The following is a 16,859-nucleotide window of genomic DNA, read 5'->3' as shown; positions in this document are numbered from 1 at the left end:
AAGTACATCTTTAAAAGAAAATAAAGAGTCTATGAAAATAAGCCAATCACTGACCCGACAAACACCCTTCTCTGTGATCTACATGGAGGCCTGGTAGGCACCAGGCTCCCTCACCTGTGAATGCGAACGGGTTTTCCATTTTCTGCCATCGGCCACTAGAGGACTGCTTCTCGTGAACATGTGTTTCCTCAACCGCAATGATCTCTGACACCAGCACGGAGCAGGCATCTGCAAAGATACCACGTTTAGATCTAGTGCGACAAAGACAGAGACCAGCAACTCCAAAGGCTGCAGATGCTCATTTCTCTTCTCATTAGACACCCAAACAGAAAGGAAGGCTAGGGCTGGGGAGACGGCTCGGAGGGTCAAAGTGCCTGCCTCCAAGCTTGAGGGCCTGAGCTGGATCCCTGGAATCCGCACAGGTGGAAGGAAAAAGCAAACTTCCGCAGGTTGTCCTCGGGAAACCACAGGCACACCATGGCAACACCCCCCCCCCCCCCCCCGTCACTCCGAGCTAAGTAACAAGAGGCAGCTTGATGTCATCAAAGGAGAGGTTCAGGCTGTGACTTTTCATGGGATCTGCTCAGCCATTTAAGCCACAATGCTGGGGGTCTCCTTAGACATTTAAGTGCTGATCTCTTTGAGTCAGCCATTGTACTGTAGGTGACATGTGTTCTGGACACGTCCTCTGTTCTGATGGGCAGAAACTGGCTTAGAGACCCAAGTGGAATGGGAGACATATAATACAGGGCCACCAAGTATTTGAGAGTTGGGGTCCAGCCTGTGGAGAAGGGTTCTGGAGAGGCTGGAGTCTGATTGGATGCAGAAGACATGACAGGATGACTTGGATGGGCCCAGACAGAGCAGGGGGTCTCAACTTGTGTGTCTCAACCCCTTTTGGGGTCGCACATCAGACATACTACATATCAGATATTTACATTACAATCCATAAGAGTAGCACAATTATAGCTATGAAGTAGCAATGAAATAATATTATGGTTGGGGGGACAACACGACATGAGGAACTGTATTAAAGGGTCACAGCGTTAGGAAGGTCGAGAACCACTGGCCAAGAGGATGACAGCCCCAGACAACCTTTGGGTTTCATTCTGTTGTTTTGAGATACCTAAGGTCTCACTCTGCATGCCAAGTTAGCCACGTCCTCTCAATCCTCCCGGCTCAGTCTCCTGGGCGCTGGGATTACAGGGCTGCTCCGGCATGCCTGGTGCCAAACAATCTCTCTAGCCCAGCAACCCAGAGAGAGGCCGACTGACCCAAACTTGTTTGAAGCACGCTGCAATTATCTGGCTTGGATCAAAAGGAAATTCTAGGCTGGGCACGCATCCGTGGGAAATAACAGGCTCTGACAGAAGCTATGGGCTGAAGTAGTGTGGTCAGGAAGGTAGAGAAGATTATAGACAGCGATGCCCTCTTTGAACATAGGCTGGACTCCAGGATGCTTCTTTATGAATCCTGCTGTGTTTTTGTACAGAAGAATGTTGCCTGCTATGGCTGGTTCCCTCGGTTGGCTCTGAACCCTGCAGCCTAGCTAAAACCCTTCCATCTCTGCAACAGCTAAATTAGCAAACCGTGATCCTTTTGTGTTAGTCTTCAAGCTGTTGCCGTGGAAACTGGGTCATCAGAACCTGGGGAGGTGCAACCTGACCTGTGAAAGGATGGCAGTCCTGTCCTAGAGTCCTCAGAGGCACACACACTAAGGAGGGACTGAGCTGAGCAGAATCAAGCCCAGTGCTCTGTGGAACCTGCTGTGCCACGCCGGGTCTGGGGCCACCTTCGGCTAGCTCTCCTCAGGCAGCTGCTTCCTGCGGTTCTGATTCTTCCACCAGTGTGTCTTCAAAATTCAGTTTTCACCTGCTTTGGATTCTGCCCTCCCTCCTGACCCCCTGCCCACCACACACACGCGCGAGCGCGCACACACACACACACACACACACGCGCGCGCGCGCACACACACACACACACACACACACACAGCCCTCACCATGCCACACAAGTGAGTGCTACTGTTCAGGGCAGCCCTTATGGCAGATATATCTTTCTTCCACAGCTAACCCACCTTCAGCATCTCTGGAGGCGTGAGCCTGGCCTTCATGGAGCGCCCTCCAAATCTTGCACCGCTTGTGACCTTGCACTCAATACCCTAGACCACCTGACCTCCGACTGTCTATCTCCTGTGACATCAACCAGGCTCACAACAGGCGCCCAGGCATAGGAACAGAACAGCAGCGAGGCAGTGACCGACCCTTTGATGAAACCGCCTGTGCCTGGAGTCTCGGATCACTGAGTGCGGACCCCCATGCCTCTACCTCACAATGGTGACTGTCCATAAGAAACAGGTGGTAGAGGTCACAACGGCTAAGCACAAGTGTGGAGTAAGATAAGCTTCTAATATTCAGAGGACCGAGAGGCAGGCGATGGCCATGTATTCCATCACGAAACAAAAGGCACCAGCTGCCCACTGGACAACTCACTTTAAAGGGTGACCATGAGCCAGGCGGTGATGGCACACGACTTTAATCCCAGCACTCCGGAAGCAAAGGCAGGTGGATTTCTGAGTTCGAGGCCAGCCTGGTCTACAGGGTAAATTCTAGGACAACCAGAAACCCTGTGTCAAAACAAAACAACAGCAAAAAGTGTCGATGAGCCGTGCTTATCTTAACACATTCAGAGGCTTCAGAAGGAAGAAGAGGGCAGTGTCCTAATGTGTCACATGCTCTGCTGGCCAGACCCCAAAGGCCATGCTGCACCAGGGTCACCACAAAGCCACGCAGCCCACATGCATTCCTTAGCTGCTGCGGCACACAGGCTACACCACGGCTCATGTGATATTGGCACTGTCCCTTGGTAGGAACAAAGCTCTAAAAACAGCATTGCTCAGACACCCATGAGCATAACCCAAGGGAGGAAAAAATAAAGAACTAGGGTAAGTCACATGAGGTGTCAGGAGGGACTCAAGCCCCACGGGGCGGGGCTGGGGAGGTCTTGTGGTCAGGCGGGTGGCCCAGGAGGTTCTGGGAGCTGCAATAGAAAGAGAGCAAAGACAAAGGCATTGAGGGACGAGGAGCAGGGGATGCAGGGACAAAGGGACTCGGGGATGGGAATGTCATGTAGGGCCTATGAGACGGTAGCATCACCCTGCTGGGGACTGGGCTTAGTTGAAAGAAGGTAAGGGGTAAGACACTGTCAATCATAAAAGGACAGTTCAATGACAGGTGACTTCGGAAAACTGGTCTAGCCATGGAGCTCTGCCTCCTGCACCCCTGTGTAGCAAGCAAGGCCACCTCTGCACACGGTCATGATACAGGAAACCGATACTGTCACAGAGCTCAATGGGACAACTGAGTGAAGACAAGGCACTGGAGGAGATGGCAGCCGGTCCCCTCAGGGCAGCCTGCCCCTCCCACACATGCTCTGCTCTGCAGTCTAGACCATAGGGAAGGTGTCCACACACCTGGACGGCCTTGTGGACACCTGGTGACATCACCCACAGCAACTGAGAGCGGGTGGGGAACATTGGCAAATGACTGACTGAGAAATGGGAATCCCGGGTCCCTTCTGTTCCTATAGAGCGCTAATATTTCTCTGGTGGGTGATCTCATACACAGCCAGCAAGGTCATAAGGTCCACAGAGACTTGGCGGCCCTCAGGCCTGTGTAACACTGGCACTGGTAACAGGCCGCCCTGCAGGGATCTTTTGCTATGAAGGGGAAGGAACGAGAGAGCCAGGGCTAGGCCTAGCTCATCTGGCCCAAGGATGGGGTCCTATGCTGTCCAGGCAGCAGCTGGGATGCGCCCACAGCTGCCAATACTCTCATGCCTCTATGGTCCACGCTCGGAGTTTGCCAGGCAGCTTCTGTGCTGAGTGGTGTTCCTCCAGGGTCTTGTGACCACAGGAGAGCATGGGTGGCCATCATTAAACGAGTCCCCTTCCCTTTATAAAGTAATGGCCTGCTATCACTCTGGGCCAAATGTCCTCCATCATTACAAAGGATATTAAACTCCTTTCCAGGGTCCCACAGTCAAACTCAGGGCCAGCCTTAGAGCAGGAGCTGTGAGTGTCCGAGACACAAATTGATTGACAGATGCTCTGGTCCACAGCCCTCAGGACCAGGCCCCGTTAAGCAGTTCCTACCTGTCCCCACCTAGGTACCACAGTGCCCAGATAATCCTGTCACTCACTCTGCTGGACCCACAGCTGACCTGGGGACACACAGTGATGTTCCTGGGGCCCCCGTCATTCTGAGAAGTGGCCCTGTTTATGTGGCTGTCCTCCTGAGAACATGAAAGTAGGCCCCAACCTGTTATGGCTACAGGGCCATTTCACTCTAACCCGGTGCCCAAACACTACCCCGATGAAGCAAGCGCCCACAAGAGTCCTTGCCTACCCCATTTGGAAGTCTGGATATATCCCCATCAGCCTGGCCAGTCCTGGGCTCAGCCTTGAACTCCTTCTTACCAGCAGGGTTTTTCCAATCCTCCCCCACACTTGACCGGAGGGCCTAGTCAAAGCGATGAGGTCCCCCCTGAGTGTCACCTCCTTGCAGATGGCATGAGGACATAAGCACTTAGACATCGCTATCTCGTTCAAGCCAGAGCAAGTTTCAGCTCCTGGCACTGTCTTCTAAGAAGTCTACCAAACACGCTTTTCTTTCAGCATCTAAGAGGTTAGAGTGCCACCTGCCTCCTCCCAGCTCCACTGCACAGGCCAGGTGAGCTTCGGCCCCTTCCAGACATCCTTGCCTCGTGAGCCCCCCAGCACTCCAGCTTCTCACCGGCAGGGTGAGGGAGACTGTCTTCAAGGGGTCTGAGGAGACGGTTCAGTAGATAGAGCCCTTGCTGTACGAGCGTAAGGACTCAAGTTCGATCCCCAGCACCTACTTAAATAGCCAGTTAGTGTGGCGTATACTTGTAACCCCAGGGCTTGGGGTGGGGGGGGGTAGAGGCTGGAAGACCCTCGGGGTTCCCTGGCCAGCCAGTCTAGTCCCAGCTCCCAGGAAGAGACACTGTCTCAAAATAAAATGGGGGGGGGGGGCAGAGCTAGAGAGATGGCTCAGCGGTTAAGAGCATTGACAGCTCTTGCAGAGGACCTGGATTCAATTTCCAGCACCCACTTGGCAGTTCAAAACAAACTATCTGTAACTATAGTTCCAGTAGATCCAACACCTTCTTCTGGCCTCTATAGGCACCAGGAACCCATGGTACACATACATACATTCAGTCAAAACACTCACGCGCAGAAAATAAATACAAAATGTTTTAATTAAAAAAAAAGGTGGAGAGTGAATGAGGAAGATTCTTTATGTCAATCCCTGGTCTCTACACATACACACATAACTTCACACACATGCTTCCCTCACATGCACACATGAATGCAGACAGCACACACACCCAAACCCCCATGCATACACGCACAGAGTTTTTGTTTTCCGAAACACTACTCCAGTTGGGAAGAAGAGCAAATGGCTTGAAGGTCTGGTTTCTGTGTAGGAAGGAGGTAGGCTTGTGCTTATGAGGACACTCTTCTAGATGATACACGAGGGTGGGCTATTTTACCCAGCCTGGCACATCTTACAGATCTATAGATAGTTTGCATGTGTTTGGAGTTCAGTTCAGCAACATTAGAACAGTCTGCCCTGGTCCCAGAGCTGTTCTATCTCTTTCCTGCCTAGTCCTTCCACCACGATGGAGCCTCTGCCTGCGACACAAGCTGGGCCCTTTCTCATTTCTAGACAGCAGAGCTAAACCTGAATGCACCTCCGTTTGTTGTTTCCATTCACCACTCTTCTGACTGTAAAACAATCGACATTAAAAACAGTGCTGGGGAGTTGGAGAGATGGCTCAGTGGTTAAGAGCACTGACTGCTCTTCCAGAGGACCCGGGTTCAATTCCCAGCACCCACATGGCAGCTCACAACTGTCTATAACTCCAGTTCCAGGGGACTCAACACCCATGGCACAAAACCAATGCACATAAAATAAAAAAATTAAATTAAATTAAAAACAAACAAGGCAAGGTGGTGGGGGTGCATACCTTTAATCCCAGCACTCGGGGGGCAGAGGCAGGAGGAGCTCTGTGAGTTCAAGGCAAGCCTGGTCTACAGAGTGAGTAAGTTCCAGGACAGTCAAGGCTACACAGAGAAATCCTGTCTTGAAAAACAAACAAATAAAAATTAAAAAAAATACTGATTCAAATAAGACAATGTCATAAGTTCAACACTGTTCCTGTTCGATAAATCTTCCCAAACATGGACTGCAAATCTGTAAGTGAATCTTGGCTAAAACTCTGAATACTTTTGCTGACAATGGACAAATTCTCCTGCCCTTCTGTTCGGGCCGGGGTGACTCATGTGGGTGTGCTGCTCGCCCTGTTATGCAGGCCATCGCATTCCAGAAAGGAATCAGCTGCCCTTGGCAGGGGAGGCTGGCCTGCTGGTTCTTGTCATAGGGGGAATTTGCCAGTGTCTTCTCCACAACCCGCTGCAGTATTTGCAGTCACCAGCTTGCCTCGTGGAGCGTACAAGCACCACCTTCTCACACTTGCTGGTTCTGTTCTGTCTGTGTGCACTGTGGTCATGGTGAGCTGTGACAGAAAGCAGTGTCCTGGATGCCCATTGGTTTTTCACACGCCTCAAGGGCAACAAGGTTCATCAGTGATCCACTCAGGTGTGCACACATCTAAGCCCACACATATCAGACAAGGGCCAAGATAATGGGAATAAGCCACTTAGTAGGGCTGCCCATGGCCACCTGGGATGCCCAGGGCATAGAGATCAAGACAACAAACTGGACTCAGTGGCACAAAACCTGGAATCCCAGCCTGGGTGAGCTCACTGGCACACACCTGGAATCCCAGCCTAGGGAACTGGAGGCAAGAGGATGAGAAGTTTGTCATCAAGGTCACAAATGGGGCCAGTGAGATGTGCTGTGAGGGGGAGAAGAGGAGCCGGAACAAGAGAACTGCACCCCTAGTGCCCTCTAGCAAAGGTCATACAAAGGCTGAGGCTACGCCCCACGGGAAACAGGTGTGAAGTAGCTCTAAGCACCTTGGCCTGCATGCACCCAGTCTGTACAGGCACCTGAGCAACAAGGGTGCCCAAGAGAGCTGGATGGGGAACAGGTCTCACTACCCTGCAATTAGACAGCAGTCAAATTTCCCTGGCAACAGGCCACTCCACTGTATTTGCCCCGAGAATACCTGCCCTCCATTGAAACTGTGGGTAAGTACTCTACACACAGGCCTCAGGGAATGCAGACATACCACACAGGTCCGGCCTCTCTGAGTAACAATTCTCTTTTGAGAGTGGCCAATCTGTCTGATCCCTTCCTGCGGGGCTTTTCCATGCTGATGCAAACTCCGCCTGTTGCATCATCAAGGGAGCTGACAACAGACAACGAAGGGACCTAGACACAGGAGTCACCAGGTGGAAGCTCTGAGGTGGCTGTGGGCCTCCCGCCTGCTGAGGCACGCCTGAAGTCTTTGAGTAGGTACAGAGGAAAGCTCTCAGGAGAGAGCCAATACAAAGCGGAAAAGCTTTGTGTCTGAAGCTAAAGCTGTGAGCTGAGCTCGGGCGGACAGAATGTGGAACAATGAGGAGAGGCGGGGTCCAAGAACTGGGTCAGTAGGAACAGTCTCCTAGGAAAACGCAGGCACCTTCGACTCCTGAGAGGGACTAACTGGCTGTGCCTCCCCTTGCTCTTCCCTCTTGGATATCAGATACGGAACCCACAGAAGAAGGTTCAGAGAGGCAGAGGGACAAAGCAGTTGCCCAGGGTTTGAGGGCAGGAAAGGGGCCCATGATTTCCTTTTGAACCAAAGAGCTCTGATCTGGAGTGAAGAAACCAGCCCGAAACGTCAGTGTGTACAGACAAGAGTGTCAACACGTGCCGGGCAGGGTGTGGCATGGCAGCACACACCTTTAATTCCAGCACTCAGGAGGTAGAGGCAGGTGAATCTCTGAGTTCGAGGCCAGCCAAGGTGGTTGGTTACACAGAGAAACCCTGTCTCAAGAAAGAAAGAAAAGAGGATCAATATAAGCCAGGCCCCTGGAGCCACAGGGCAGGGCAGGGGTGTCCTCTCAGGACAGGCAGAGCCTTGAACAAGAACCATCATGCCCCACTGAAAAGGCCAGCCCTCCTTTTCCAACCAAGCCAGCTGTGCTGTGCTTCAAGATGCAAGCGCCTAAGAAGGGAAGCTAGAAACACTGTGACCATACCCACTCATACAAAGAAAGCAGGGGTTGTTGTGGGAGCTCGACCCGTTCAGTCAATGACGTTTGGAGGTGACCTAACATGGCCATGGCTTTCTCTGCTATGAGACAGGATAAGAATGGAGGTGGGGGTGGGAGTGAGAGGGTGGAGGGCTTCTTCGGCGCCATTCAGTGACCTGGTTCAGAGCTTTCGCCATCCTTCCATGGTGGAGGAAGAGACAAGGGCTTCGTTTCCCCCACTGTATCTGTGAGTGTGTGTGTCCCTATTTCATTCCTTAATAAATAAGTTTTTTTCCCACGAGCATCCATGGATTTCTCGCAATAGGAGTAGGCATGCTAATACCAGATAGACTTCAAACCAAAGAAACTCTCCAGAGATGGAGGGCCCATTGTATAAAGAAATGTGGCCGGTCTCCGTGTGTGCATTAAAAACAGCTGTAGAATGTGGATGGTGAAAACCAGTAGAACTGATGGAGAAATAAATGAAATTCCAGCTGTCCCCCGCACAACAACAGAACACTGGACTGGAAAGCAGAGAGCAGCATGCAGAACTCAGAGCTGCTGTCACGCTTCAAGGACAAGGACAGTCCTCTAAAGGCGGCGAGGTACATCCTTCCTGAGAGCTAACAAAACATACACCAAAACTGATTCAATCGAGAGGTCTTGATAGGGTTCATTTTCTCGGCCACTTAAAGAATTAAAAGTCAGGAAAAACTTCAAGCAGTACAGGCAACAGCAGAGAAACCTCAAGCACCCTAGACAGAATCAGCAGTGGAAGGTCAGCGATTATTGGGGGTGGACACACACACACACACACACACACACGACAGATACACACAGAGAAACACTCTCTGCTGCCCCAAATTAAATCTCTTCTCCAGGGCTGGGGTTTTAAAGCCTTTGAAGGGTTTTCCTCCCCTAGTTTAGGCTTGGTCGGTTTGAAGAAAGCCGGGCTAGTTAATTGGCCCAGAACTATCGGGGTGGGTGATGTGTCCTGAGCAGGCCTTGAACTTGTTGAGCCAGTCCAAAAGCAGGAAGCCTTCTGCTGTGAGACAAAAGCCTATGGAGCGTTTTGTTTTGTTTTGTTTTAAGCTGCAGACTTTGGTTTCAAGTCAGGAGGGTGAAGAAGAAGCTAGTCATTTTGGAAATCCTTCACTTTTATTACCCAGCCATGGCCCCTCTCCCTAGCTATCAGCCCAACAGAGTCTACTTCCTAGTCTGTCGAAACTATCTATCTAACCAGGAGACCCCAAAACATACTTCAACTATCTACCTTCCCAGGAGTCCCTGAGTTGTACAGTGTTATCCCCGGCCCCAGCAAAACAGCCATCATGGCATCAGCTGTGGCTGCTGGCAAGAATCCATCCAGGAAGGTCTGTGCGTTGTTGCCATTTCCTCAGAGAAGGAGGGGTGGAGGAGGGTCACTGGAGCCATCCCAGCGATTCCAGCCATTTGTATACAATTTTGCCCTAATTGGGGGCTGGGCGGGGGAGGGGGGACTAGAGTGTATAGACGGGAGAAGGCAAGGGGAAGAAGGGGAAGGGAGCCATTATCCACGCTGGGTACAGACCTTCCAGAATGGCTCCTTTGGGGGATCACCCACACTCCTGTCACCTATGCTTTGTAAGTAAGCCTAACAGACTTATTGGTTCTCCAGGGTGAATTTTGGTGGAGTGGACTGGTTTATAATTAGGGCCTTATGAGGCGGAGGGGTGACAATGCTTCATTCCCCCTCAGGATGAAAACAAGTGCAGCACCCCAGCAGGCAGACCAGGGAAGACTCTGGCCCTGTGTGTCCTTGCATCTTGATTGTAAACACTGGCTGATTTAAGATTTTATGAACCCAACTGTTCTGAGAGAGGTGTTACAGGGGCTTAAGGCTCCACCACTACTACAGGCGCTGTTCCTCGGAGGGGCTGAGTCCAGCTTGCCTCCCGCCTGCAGACACCTGTCACAGCTAGAAGGGAACCCCAAGCAGCAATTTTTCCAGGCTTCAGTTGTTGGATTTTTTGTCTTTTAGGTTAAATTGTTTCTAGCCGTCTGGATTCAGTGCTTTTACAATTTTGCAAGACAGCATGCTGTTAGCCCCTCTTTGCAAAAAAAAAAAAAAAAAAGACAGGGCCGGGATGGCAGCCTACAGCCAACAGTCCCAATTCAGGCTGCTGGCTGCCTTTGCAAATAAAGCTTTATTGGCACACAACCATGACCCTTTATTGATATAATGTCTGTGGCAGCTTATACACTCAAAAAGTAGGGCTAAGTAACTGGATGGCCCACAAAGCCAAAGAAGATTCTGTTATTCCCGTTTAGACGATGCTTGTCTTAATGTCAGACTTTATTTTTATTGGACACAGGGTCCCACAGCTGGTCCCCAGGGGGCCTGGCTCTTTCAAGCCTCTTAACCTCAGAGAGCTGGGGTCACACCCACTTGCTAACTTATTTTAGATTACCAAAACTTAAGCACGCAGTCAGAATGATTACAAGGTTATGTAATTCAAGGACTGCTGAATAGGCTGGTCAGTTCTCAAGAGTCACAGAACTACCAGCAGAGGCGGCTGTGTGGATGCTCCCACCCAGCCTTGGCCCGATGAGACGTCTCCAATCCAAAGGTCTCCCACGGTCACTGCACTGATCTGGAAGGAGACTGTTTCCCACATGGGCTGACATTATTACCATTTATCTCCTGTGCAGATACTCAGAGGAAATGCATGTCACTGACTTTATGTAAATTGAATGTTTCTGTTGCTTCTGACCTCATAAAGGGACATGACTGGAGTCTGCACGGCTCTGTTGAGTCGACACCTCCATAGGCAGCAATTTACACCAATATCCTTCATGCCAGGGCAGTGAAAGGGTTTGCACAAACCCTTCAGCCTCCTCACACCTGGCTGGCCTGCAACCCACATTCCTCTAGGGCATGGTTCTCAACCTTTCTAACCCAATGACCCTTTAAGACAGTTCCTCATGCTGTGCTGACCTCCCCACACACACCATAAAATTATTTCAGTGCTACTTTATAGCTGTAATTATGCTACTGTTATGAATCGTAATATAAATATCTGATATGCAGGATATCTGATATGTGATCCCTGTGAAAGGGTTGTCTGGCACCCCCTCAAGGGGTCTTGACCTCTGCTTTAGAGGGAAGGAAAGGTGGGTGAACATTACCAGCACGAAACACCCTCCTCCCTCTCCTGCTTCTCATCCATGATGACCTCTGTAACCCTACCATAGCAACACTGGGACAACTTCTGCATCTCCCATCCTGATAAGAGATGAGCCAGGAGCCAAACCCCCTGGTAGAGGGAGGGCCTGAAGTCTGACTCCACTGCTGAGCAAGGATAGTGAGCTGTCCTTCACACTGCATCTACTCAGAGGATGGAGGGGCCCTCGAGGAGTGAGGAGGCAGGCAGAAGAGGACTCTGGCATGGAGCCTGCCCCAGAGAAGGACAGAGATGAAAGGAACACACCACAAAAGACAACACACACACACACAATGCCTAGCAGAGGGAAAGCCCCCTGAAGGGCAAAGCCCATTCTGAATCCTGAAGGACTCTGGGCTGGAGCGAGAGGAAGGCTGACCTGGGAAAACACCTTGGTTAGAGAGGACCACGGGTGAGAAGAGCCAGGGACCCCATGCATTACCCATGGCTCAGCTCTGCTGCAGAGCAGGTGTCGGGGGAGGTGAGCTAAGGTCAGGGCTGTCATGGAAGACAGTGCATGGCATGCAGCCTTGGCAGGTGGGCAGCTGTGGTTACACAGAGGGGTATCAAACATTCGCAGCATGGACAAGCCAGCAGGACTAACCTGGAAGAATTGTTTCTTCAAGCTTCCCACCCTGATATCTGGGGTTCATCTATCACAGGAGCGCCCCAAGTGGGGAGGGATAGAGAACAGAACATCGAGGATCCAAGGTCAAGGTCAGAGGTCGGAGGACAATGAACTTGTAGGCAGCAGCTGTCTGAACTGTTTTGTGGACTGGGTGAAACAGAGAGGAGGTGTGAGACCAGCAAAAACTGGCACACTGAGAGCCCGACACAAGAGCAGCCAGCTCACGGGCCTGTGTGGTGTGAAATGGTGGCTGTCTCCAGTTTGACAGTTGGAACCAAATCTTAAAAGAGTAGAGACAGCTCTTTCCCATAGCTGGCAACATGGAGGCCACACGATGCCTGGAGTCACTGTAAAAGGCTAAACCAACAAGAGTGTCAGAGCTCTGGCAGCCTTCCTCATGTCCCCAGATGGGTAGACGCAGTCAAGCTGTCCAAACATAACGGACTTGCTCCCTATGATGAGAACTGGCTCCACACACTAGGAGCTTCCACACCACAGGGCCTGTGCCAACAGTACTGGGGGTAGGTTCCATGACCAAGATCTATGGGGCCCACAGAAAAACACTGGCAGGTCTAGCCACTTAGAGTGTGGCCTACCATGTCCTTCAAGCCCTACGGGGGCTGAAAATGGGAGGAAAGGTCCAAGATGAGGGTTTCAAGCTAACAGCTCAGGGACAGAAGCACTGGACAGGTGGCTGCCAAAGAAAAGGACTAAAGGATCTGTGTTAATAAATTGCCGGAGAGAAGGGAGAGGGCTGACAAGATTGAGGGCAGGTTGGGGAAATGTAAAGGAAAAATATCAGCAAGGTCTCAACAAACACAGACATTGTATCTTCAAGAGTAATGAGCACCCTACAAAATAATGTTTGGTTTCCTTAGGATACATAGTCAAAAGTGGAATTGAGGGTGTGGATAGTGGAGTGTAGTTTGTTAGCAAAGCAGGCACTTAGCATGTGTGAGGCCCTACGTTCCACCTTCAGCACCGAGAAAGGAAGAAACAATTAGATGCTGAGTCAAAGAAAATAATTTTCCTATTTTCAAGACATTGAGATTGCTTTCCCAAAACAGCAGAGCAGTCCCGCTGGGGTTCCTGAAGCATCTCCAGCAGGGATGCTCTGCAGCTCAACCTCCCAGTCCACAGACTGGGAATAGCATCCCTGTGGCATCCTCTCAGGCACTTGGCCTCCACTCAGGGCTCTGTTTCCATGAATGGCATCTATCTGCCAATCATCTATTCATTTATCTTTCATTTATTTACCATTTATCCACCTATCAATAATCTATTGTTTACCTATCATAACTTAACAATGATCTATTAGTTTCTTTTTATTAATATGTCTATCAATTATCTACCATAACTATCTTTCTATCATTTATCGATAATTTATCAGTCACCTAGATGTCGATCATCTATTCTTTCAATATTTTTGTTTATGTCTTTGTCTTTCAATATTTTTGGAGACAAGATCTCACTATGTAACCCCAGGTGGCTCTGAACTCATGTCCTCCTGCCTCCATGTCTTAAGTGCTGGGATTATAGGTATGCATTTCCATTCCTGGTTACACTTTCCTTCCAATTTCATTTTGTTTTGAAACAGAGATTCACTGTATAGTCCAAGTTGGTCCCGGTGGTCATCCCCTTCCCTCCCAAGTGCTAGGATTATAGAAATGTACCTGATTATGGATATGAGACCTGACTTTAATTTTCAGGGATGCTTAAAACTTTTTTTTTTAACTTTTTAAGCTTTGCCATCATATTTGTTGCGGGCACACACACATACACACATCTTTTTCTTAGTTTTGGTATCTTACAGAAGTTTTTTGTTTGTTTGGTTGGTTGGTTTTTCAAAACAGGGTTTCTCTGTGGGTAGCCCTGCTGTCCTGGAACTCACTCTGTAGACCAGGCTGGCCTCAAGCTCAGAGATCCACCTGACTCTGCCTCCCACGTACTGAGATTAAAGGTGTGCACCACCGCTGCCTGACATCTTACAGACGTCTTACAATGTTCATGTAGTCACATAGTTTAGCCTTTCCTGTTTCCATTTAGGCGAGGAAGGCCTGTCCCCCATCCACAGCATCTTGGGTTTCTGGTAAGAGTTTGTTTTATACAATCATCTGGAGACCCTCTCCTGACTTTAAGAAACTTCCTCCAAATAGTCATTTATGAGGGTATTAGAGACCCCAACTCGGTTCATGCCTCTACTTCCAGAATTTGGGAGGCTGAGGGCTGTAAAGTAAGACCCAGTCTCAAAACAGCAACAACAAAAGTATAGTAGTTATTATTATTATTTTCACATAATAAAACAAACAAATAAAAAAAACATCTTGACACAGTCCTTTTCCTACATCTGGCTTGATCCTGCTTGTTCCTTTAAAGTTGCACATAAGAGAAAGGAAAGCAGATGACCCCAAAGGATCCCAGAATCCTTACTCACACAGCCAAAGACAGAAACAAGTCCAAGAAGTCAGCAACGTGTACACTATGTGTGTGCATGCATGTGAACACACACACACACACACACACACACACACACACAAACTATTTAAGCCAAAAGAAGTAATCACAGTTATGGAGCCAGGCAATGGTGGTACGTGCACTCGGGAGGCAGAGGCAGGAAGGTCTTTGTGAGTTCAAGGCCAGCAAGGTCTACAAAGTGAGTTCCAGTACAGCCAGGACTGCTACACAGAGAAACCCTGTCTTGAAAAAAACAAAAATAAAACCGGGCGGTAGTGGTGCATGCCTTTAATCCCAGCACTTAAGAGGCAGAGGCAGGCAGATCTCTGTGAGTTTGAGGCCAGCCTGGTCTACAAGAGTTAGTGCCAGAACAGGCTCCGAAGCTACAGAGAAACCCTGTCTTGAAAAACCAAAATAATAATAATAATAATAATAATAATAAATTAGTTAATTAATTAAATGAAAAATAAAACCAGTAAAGAGAGATGGGAGCCCTCAGGTGCAGAGTTGAGCTGTGTGTGATTGTGTTTCTATGAACCACTTGCAGAGTGAAAGCCATCCCTTGGAGACAGCTGAGCAGAGATCTACCTCAGAACAGCACAGGGGGAGGGAGAGGTTCTGGGCTGTGGCTCCTGTGCCCTATCTTGGCTGTGTTTACACAGGTGCAGAGTTATCAAAACACGTCGAACTGTGCCCTTAAAATATGAGGATTTTATTGCAGGAGAGACAGATCTCGGTGAAGCTGCTCTTTTAGAAAATACCCTTGTTTCACAACAGCGAGATAATATGGAAAACAGGCTGCAGTTATTTACCTCACTCCCCCCCCCCCCCCCCCCCCCGTCTCGTGCGTATTTGCGTACGCAATCACACGGAGCATTTAAGTGCTTTGTATGTGTGATACTAATTTTTCTGCTTTCTAGATTTTTTTAAAGATTTATTTTTTTCTTTCAAAATTATGTCTGTGTGTGGGAGAGTCAGTGCAGCTGAGTACAGGCGCCCGCTGAAGCTAGAAGCGCTGGATCCCGCTGGTGCTGTAGTTACAGGTGCTTGTGAGCTACCTAGATGTGGAGTCTAGGAATCAAACTCAGGTGCCCTGCAAGAGCAGTACACGCTCCTAACTACTGAGCCGTGTCTCCAGTCCCTGCTTTCAAGGTTTTACTAAATCAGCACTTTTTTTTTTTTTTTTTTGCAAGGGGGAGCCGGTGACCCATCCGAGGGCCTGGTATCTGCTAGGCAAGCACTCCACAGTCCCATGACTTATTTTTGTAAGCTTGCCCATGATGGTGGTGATGAGGATGTAGGCAAAGACAGCAGTGACTTGCCCATGAACTCACTGCCAGCTTTGCGGCACCCAAGTGGAGGCTGGTAGAGGCTGGTAGGAGATAAGGGAAGTTTTCCCCGCAAAGGGGGACCCTAGGCAGCGGTCCCAGTGTAGTGGTCCCAATGTCACCCCTGAGCTCTCAGCACACACAGACACACAGCCCCTACAAACGCAGACTTGACAGTGTGCCTTACTGCATCCCGTGGGGGAGGGGAAGCCCAGACATCACTCCAGGCTGTCTCAAGTTCAACTAGTGACCCACTTAGAGAAGCCCCCCCTCCCGCCATTTCCTGTTTTTAGTCTGCCACACTTCCGCTCAGGCTGCGGTCTGGAGAAGCGGAGAAACGCTTGCTGGCTCAGCTTCCTCCCCGTGCGATCTCCCCCTCCCAAGATTGAGTCCTTATCTCTGTTGCTGGGCACTTGGCAGCGCGCTGGGTGACACCCGCCCCACAAAGAGTGTGTGCCTGAGTTCAGAGGCTGCTCCTGCTGTGCGCCAGGCACCCAGGGAACAACCTTCCAGTTCACTTGTATAAAACAGGAGAGAATGAAGGAATAAACGAAAACGCTCAGCAGGGTGCACAGCATCCCTGAGGGCTATCCTGGAGTTCCGGGGCTGCCAGCCTCTCACGGGTCCTACAATCTGTTTTTGCACAATCCTTTGCTCACGGTTCCCAGCCCTGGCAATTCAGGTGTGTCCAGACACACCTGGGGGAGTGGCAGGTTGGAAGTGCCACTGGCTAACTGAATTAAATGTGCCATGACCTGCTCATAGCCCTGCTCTCCTGACTCCACAGGCTTCAAGCTCACCTTACTCTGTAGTAGGCCTAATTCTTTGGGAGGTTAAAAACGGGAAAGGGAGGTGTTGGGAGGAGGCATCTTGGCTCTCCCCCCTCTCTCTCCTAAACTTGAGTTTGCCAACTTGTTTTTATATTCACATAGAGGTGGAGAGTACCAGGGAAGGGGAAGTGCGCAGGGTACTTTCTGGGGCAGGCTACCAACTGGTCCCTCACAGCCAGTCCTAGAGAG

General features: G+C 50.0%; 1 protein-coding gene across 1 annotated transcript in view; it reads right to left on the bottom strand.

Annotated features, from left to right (window-relative positions):
• Cerk (ceramide kinase) overlaps positions 1-16,859 on the bottom strand; it is a 43,379-nt gene that overhangs the window by 23,685 nt on the left and 2,835 nt on the right. Inside the window, exon 2 of the mRNA XM_041672092.1 lies at positions 115-228. Within this exon, the coding sequence (XP_041528026.1) occupies positions 115-228 (114 nt within the window). The remainder of the gene's footprint in view (positions 1-114; positions 229-16,859) is intronic.

Source organism: Microtus oregoni, unplaced genomic scaffold (assembly GCF_018167655.1).
Source record: "Microtus oregoni isolate MIOR12 unplaced genomic scaffold, Mior012 000022F_ref0000154, whole genome shotgun sequence".
Lineage (NCBI taxonomy): Eukaryota > Metazoa > Chordata > Mammalia > Rodentia > Cricetidae > Microtus > Microtus oregoni.
The sequence above is the reverse complement of the archived record's forward strand: the minus strand, read 5'-3'. Positions and strand labels throughout refer to the sequence as shown.